Source organism: Pteropus alecto, unplaced genomic scaffold (assembly GCF_000325575.1).
Source record: "Pteropus alecto unplaced genomic scaffold, ASM32557v1 scaffold22, whole genome shotgun sequence".
Classification (NCBI taxonomy): domain Eukaryota; kingdom Metazoa; phylum Chordata; class Mammalia; order Chiroptera; family Pteropodidae; genus Pteropus; species Pteropus alecto.
The window spans coordinates 836,902-844,265 of NW_006434839.1; the positions used below are offsets into that span (position 1 = coordinate 836,902).

Consider the following 7,364-nt stretch of genomic DNA (forward strand, 5'->3'; position numbering starts at 1 on the left):
GATGGAGTCTCCAGTTAGTCTGTGAGGCTGCAGGGGCTGGGGATCGCCAAGGAAGATCTGAGAAAAGGAAATAAGGTGGGGGGCGTCTACCTTCACCCATCCTTCTCCTCCTCCTGCAGGAGGTGGTGGAAAACACGACAGGCTTGATTCCGGAAATCACGCCTACTCCCCGGGGGCCCTGCGTGGAGTCCTCCGGAGGCAAAGTGGAGCCCCAGGACGAGAGCCCTGCAGGCTTCAAGGCTTCGCCGATGGCCCTCTCGGACGCGGGCACTGCCACCCTGAGGTGCCTCCCCCTGGCTGCCCTCTTGTTTGGGCAGGGGGCCCTCTCTTGGCTCCTTGCCACCCTGCAGACTAGAGCCTGACACTGTCTCCTCACGTCGCATGCCCAGGCCCTTCTCTGCTCGGCCCTCCCCTCAGCATCAAACACAGAAACTACCCCCTGCTTTGGCTCCCCAAAAGTCCCCCGTCTGTGCCACTTCCCATGACCCAGGCTGTGACACCGAAGGCCTGGGCACTGCCCATACTCCATACAGGCTCTTCCACGACCCGCTATGCAGTGCATCCCTTAAAGCTTTAGAAAGACTGGTGGGACCACACGTTTTCTGACAGAATCTGGATCCAAGGCTGGGTGGGAGGCAGTCGATCACTCACTGAGAAGTCCAATGCTCCAGCTCATTTGAAGGGATGCCGCGTGGGGAGGAGGGGGTTCGCATTCAGAGGAGCGCCCTGTGGACCATCCTCATCTCATGCTGGCCCTGGTGGGGGCCCCTGTTTGTCTCTTCTGCTAACGTTTTTGCACAATCTTCCCTGTGAGGCAGAGGCAGAAAGCCACATGTACGATATGTGATAAAGGGAGAGGCTGTGTTTGTAAGGGACTAAGCTCAAAACATCAAATTAAATAGAACTAAACTTGCTTCCACCTCATTCCTTCAAGTCTTTGATCTGGGACAGGCAGCTGGGAGGTCTCTCGACTTGCTCAGCATATATAAGGCATCCAGAGGACCCTGGAGAACTTGGTTGCCCCGAATGTCACATCCAATGCAGTCCTTACTCTCCTCACCTGGGTCTCTACTTTCAATGACATTTATTTATCCCACCGAGTGTCACATTCTCAACACTCAGGTCACCAGGTGTGAAGAGCTTTAACTGGTCAGGTCGGCTGAACTGGGCTCTGAGGACAGGTCAAGGGTCAGGGAGAGAGAGGTACTCCTTAGCTCTGGGGCCCAGGATGGGAGGTTCGCATGGGCGGAGCAGGGACGAGGGGCCAACGGTTTGTGGAGTTGGGCTGCAGTTTGCAACCAGAATTGACGGGACAGGCTGTGGTGGTGGCTGCCCCGAGGGCTTCTGGGGCATTACTGGGCTTCCGAGCTTGAGAAGCCTTTGAGGCTTAATGTCACTGTGAACTGCCTTGCTCATTGTTCACATCCTCTAGAAAGGACCCCTGCTCTGGCTATGCCAAAGTGTTGAGAGGGATCTTAATCCCTTAGTGACCAGTGTTTGGGGGGCTAAGCCCTGGGCTAACGCCACAGCCCTGCTTCCCTGCAGAGCAGAGCCTGTCCTCTGTCCTCTACTGATGAGGTACGTGGGAGGTAATGAGCCCATTACCTTTGCTGTCATTTCTTCTGGAGAATTCTAGATACTCCATTCTAAGGCTCTACGAAATCTTGGGTGTTCACATCCAGTTCCTGCCATCTCCACCCCAATGCTTGGGGTCGCTTCTGGGCCTCAGGACCTATAAGCAGAGGGACTTGTTGTCCTTAAATCAAAGAGATTTTTCGACGCTCATAATTCTGGAAAGAACTAGGCTCCCCTGAAGCCAGAAGGTTGTCCATTCACTGTGTGGCATCTCTATCGTCACCATTTAAGGGAAATGGAGGTTTTCCTTTTAGGTAGGAATCCTAAAACATGGCCGACACCATATGACAGCTGCTCGAGGCACACGAATTACCATCCACAGCACGAAAAATCACACAGATAAAGATGGGATCGAGATAGAAACTAAAGAGGACCAGCACCGACCGCGTCTCTCTTGGCTGGGCTTTGCCAGTTTTGATCTTCTACCCCAATCTGTGACTCAATTTAGAAAAGTGTCAGTTTTCCCAAGCAAGAGTTTTCGACCACTCTGAGCAGAGAACTTCCAGTCTGCAAGATACAATATACTCTTAGATTAATTTCAGCTCTCAGGCCTAACAGTGATCATGTATTTCTTAGAGCTGTAATAACCACTAGAATTTTATAGACAATGATTTAAATAGCCACAAGATGGCGACATTTAAATAAGAGTAAACAGGACTTTGTCAAACAGGACTTTGGTCATGAGGGAGGATGCTTGAGAAACGGGGAACTTTAAGCTATGTGATTTGCAGGAACACACTAGCCACCACTGAGAAGGTGAAAGGCTATCACAGAGATGGTTTAGGATATAAAATTAAAGCTCACACATGTAGACCCCTCAGAAGCCAAAAGCTATCCCCGCCCCAGGAATAATACTTTAAAAACGAACACTGTCCAACAATTCAATGGGCAGCCTTTTGAGGAAATGTTGAAGCAGATGCTGATGAAGATTAGAAAAATATGGTTTAGAGGAAACTGTTTTGTGAGCTGGAGATTTTAAGCTGCATAGGCTCTAAAGTCTGTTCTGACTCGGTCTGCTTTTACCTGGGAATATCCAGGAAAATGAACTTGTATTGCATCCAAAACACAGCTGGTCATCTGTATTACCAACTTTCTCTCTGACTAATCATCTGTTTAAATAATTTAATAAAAGACTAAATTTTTCTCAAGCTGGAATTCGAAATATAAACCTTCACGAAGGTTGTAGGAATTGTTACCATTATAAATTATAACTTGCCAGGAAGAAAACAATAATCTCCAGTCTAATCTGAAATTAGAATACCTTGTATTACTCTTGTAATTATCATATGATAAAACTTCTAGCCTTGGGTAAGAGTAACTTCCAAAGATCTTTAGGCATCTAGTTCTCAAACAAGCAACCCTGCCTAGATGGAGATCAACTTCTCTGATGTTTTACATCACCTACTGTCATCAAAACACCTCCAGCCATGGGAGACTGTTGCTGGCTCCTCCAGGCACAGTGCCAACCCCATCTCGCCTCACACCCCACTCACCGTGGTGTATGACTGTAAAAGGTATATGTGTATTTCAACGTTTATACCCTATGTAGACAAAACCTAAGTGAACGGAAGTTTAACCACATGCAGACAAGTTGAGGAGCAAGTATCATCCTGTCCACGTCTGAGGGCAGAAGCTGGACACAAGTCACCTTTGGGAAAATATCATGAAACTCAACACCTCACTCTTAGGACAGGGGCTAAGCCAGGTCTTCACTAAGCAATAGTGCTCTTAGTTATTCCGTGAATCGATACCAAACAACAGTGCTCTCTGAAGAACATGACGAAAAGCTGGTAAGTTTAATTTCATCGCATAAATCAAATAAAATTTTACTGGCCGAAAATATGATGTTTGCCATATAAAATAACACACACACACACAGAGTCTATATGAAACTCTTGGCTATTTCAAAATTTTTCTTCTGTTATTTGTTCATACATTTTTTTTTTAAACTAGAAGGCAACAAATTAATAGCAGAAAGTATAACAAGCTTACGGAAAAGAACATAATATTGGGATAATTATATCCGTTAACTTAATTATTTTGTAAAGTGAAGAAAGATGGGCATTATTTAAGTTAGCAGTAAAATATCTTGTTCCAGCTTAAAACAAAACAAAATAAAACAAAACAAAAAAACCCTTTTCCCCAGGAGCACGATTTGAGACATATTCAAGATACCTCTGGAGAACAGCTTTCCTTTACAAAACGTGAGAGAGACAGACAAACAGACAGACAGACAGACAGATTCAGAGCAGCCTTATCATCAGGCGCCAGTGCTAAGGAGAATCGGAAAATCTAAAAGGGAGGAAGAATAAAAAAGTTCAAACAGACGTAAGAACACTCAGGGATTTATGCAATAATAATAGTAATAAACCTTTGTAGACTTTTATGGACTGAAAATGCATTTCCATGTACACTGTAGTTCCAATATTGACTCCATCTTACGGAAGAGGAAACTGAGGCAAGGCAAGGCACGCCTACCTGAAGCGACAGTTCCTGCGTCCACCTGATAGCAGGCCGTGCTCTTAGACCCGGTCCCATGGAGTCAGCTGTGAGCAGTAGGGTCTGAGGGAAGCGCAGGAGCCAGCTGCGCCCCGGACTCCGAAGCAGCGCGGGGATTTTCCCCTGCCTGTTCCCTCTGCAGCTTCCCCGCCTGGGCCCAGGACCACATCCGGGCACCGACTCCCGTTTCAACTCTCCAGTCTCTTCAAACGTCTGATGTTAAGTCCAGGTTTCCTTTTTTTCTGTTTTGTTGTTGTTCTTTAATTCTTTTCAGGACTCTGCCCTGGCGTGGGGCTGGCAGCAGGTCCCGTGTGCCGTAGGACCCAGGGTTTGCGGTGCTCACCACGCAAGTCCCCTGGGGCTCCCTGGTTGCGGGGGCGGGGGGAGATACGAGTGAAGGAGTCGATGACCACGTCCGCTGCACGGTTTAGAATTAGGAGTTTCGTTTTGTTGAGTTGGAAGGTCAAGTTAAGAGGTGCATATACTCTGCTGTAAAGTCTGTCAGCTTTCTTCAGAGGACCATCACTTGTGGGTAGGTTCCCAAAGGCAGAGGCAACTAACGGACGATCTGCGCCCCTCACGTGGAACCCTATCAAGCTCCCCAGACAGCAGGACAGCTGTGGACGTTGGTCAGAAGGCTGCGTGAGTGTGCTTGTGGCAGGTGGGACCATTCATGCGCAGCAAGGACCTTACGCCACAGATGCTGGAGTTCCTACGTGCTGGGAAATTCATAGTGTATTTGACCAAGGGAAATTATCCCCAAACTGTTTGGTCTCGGGACCCCTTTACATTCAAATTTAGTAAAGATCCCGTGCTTCGTTTAGGTGGGTTATATCTACTCATATTACTGCATTAGGAATTAAAATTGAGTCATTCGTAAAATAGTTTATATTTATTTTTTCATTCATTAAAAACAATATACCAACCACATGTTAACATAAATAATATACTTTTATGAAAAACTATTTTCTAAAACAAAAGAAAATCAGTAAAAAGAATGACATTATTTTATACTCTGTAAATCTGTTTCATGTCTGGCTTAAGAGAAGACAGATTCTTGTATTTGTCTTACATGCATGTATTGTGACACTACAGAATATAGAGTTTCTAGAAAATGCTACTGTATACTAACGAGAGAACGAGAGTGAAAAAGGCAAATTACAACATAGTATTACGAAAACAGATTTGACCTTGCAGACCCCAGAAAAAGCTGGGGGCCTCCCATGGGTCCTTAAGCTATATTTTGAGAATACTGTCCTGGAGTTGAGCCTCCAATAGCACCCAACTACTGATATCTGGTTATGATCATGAGTCTATTCTTGGGGGCTGGGGTGAAGTAATAGATCAAAGGTAAATGGTGCATTTGGATATGAAAGATCAAGAGCATGCCGAAAATCCTAACGCACTGAAGGAGAGTCTGGACAGTAAGATAGTAAGAGAAAAGCTGGTGGGCAAAAGAAAAAGCAGTAAGACGGTAAACCCTGATCCCAGGCGGAGACTGTCTCCCCCACGACACATCTTCACGGCCCATCTCTGTCAGGGATTTCTGGTCTACAGAAGACTTCCAGCCCAGCAAGTGAATCCAGTTGTTAGCGGTAACAGAAAGGGCCTAAGATGATCTCTAAGTAAGGTTATTTAATTTCCTGGAAGTACTTTAATGTCCTCAAATAGGAGTACTTATCAAATCTGCAGTAAGAGTATCCGTAGTATCTACAGAAGTACTGGCTGCAAAGTTAGGGAAGTTATGTTTTTAATACCTATAATCATATTTTTATTTGCTACGACAGTAAAAGTAACTTACAATAGTCCTAATTTAATTATTTTGGTTCCTGGATTCAAAGTGTATAGAAGCTCTATGATGGTAGCATTTTTTATATCTATAGTTTTAGACAGGACCTCTTTAGAAGCAGTAATATTTTCAGTATGCATAATAGCGAATTACTGTATTGGTAGCCACGGTATTTGAAAAAGTCCATAGGAAAATAAAGTGCAACTTTAAGCATTACTAATTAAATAATGTCCTGTAATATTCTTAACTATTGCTATAGCAGTTGTTGGAGTGCCAGGTATCACCAGTGCTTCCAGTTACAGTATTATGTTCTGGAACCCAAGAACAAGTTGGGTTATTTCTATGACTGCATCTAACACAACGGTATTCACAGAGCCAAATGTGGTATTATCCGAGATGCCAAAAACATCTGTGAAGTCTGTAGCAAGGATATAGAAAATGCCCAAAGTTTACTTGACAGGGCTATAGGAGTTATAATTTAAAAATAGTAGTATATATTTTGGCTCCAAAAGAAGTAGTCTTGGATACATCTTTTGATATATCTTCAGTGTCTCCAGTGCTTGGAGTAGCTCTATCTGTAAAAGCTAGGGCAAATATTTGTGAAAACTTATGAAGCATAAGATCACCTATCCATTGATTGATTTTTCTGTATCTGCAATAGCTACTTTAAAGAGATGTCTGTAGTAACTGTCCTGCCTTGGGTCATAATCAGGGGACTAGAGCAGTACTTGTGGTATTTACGATAGTAGATGTGGCAGCAGAAGCGTCCATTGTTTTTCTATCAGGAGTGGTAGTATTTAAAGCATATACGGTAATACCTGTAATATCTGTGGTAGCATTGGTTGTAATGGGTAAATAATTGGCTATAGAATTTGTTACCAGATGCTGAGTCTCTGTATGTAGAAGAGTGGACATTAACGTGTCTGAATCTATTGTGGCATTTGGAATAGACACATGTGTAGTGTCACCTGGAACACTGCTGGCCTTACCTGCGTCACTGACATCTACTGCATGCCCTGTACTCTTCATAGTACTGATGGTGGGAATAGCTGTGGTCCTTGGAATGTAAGTGTTTGTCAGGGCTGGGTCAGAAGCAGGCAATGAATTTGTTCTTATGCTGAAAATACTTGTAGCGATGGTGGTAGTGTATGTTGTAATGGCATTTCTAGTAGCTTCACTAGTAGATTCAACTTCTGTAGTTTTTATATGTGAGGAAGTGGCAGAATCTTGAGTACTATCAATAACTGTGTCTGGAGCAGTAGAAAAAGTATTCATGCTAGGAACAGCTGTGACGTTAACACCAACAGTAGTTGGGCTGTCTCTGGCGGGAGTGTTGGTAACACTGGTTATTACATTGGTAATATTTGCATCGGTGCTGTTTTCGGTGCTCATGGGTATGGTAGGTAGAACACGAGTTGGGGTAGCTGGAGGATGTGGAGTG

General features: G+C 44.5%; 1 protein-coding gene across 1 annotated transcript in view; it reads left to right on the forward strand.

Moving 5' to 3' along the window:
* Positions 1-362, forward strand: part of LOC102878306 (putative DBH-like monooxygenase protein 2) — a 7,195-nt gene extending 6,833 nt beyond the window's left edge. The window contains exon 13 of the mRNA XM_006910629.1: positions 120-362. Coding sequence (XP_006910691.1) covers positions 120-362 — 243 coding nt within the window. The remainder of the gene's footprint in view (positions 1-119) is intronic.
* Positions 363-7,364: the final 7,002 nt, after the last annotated feature.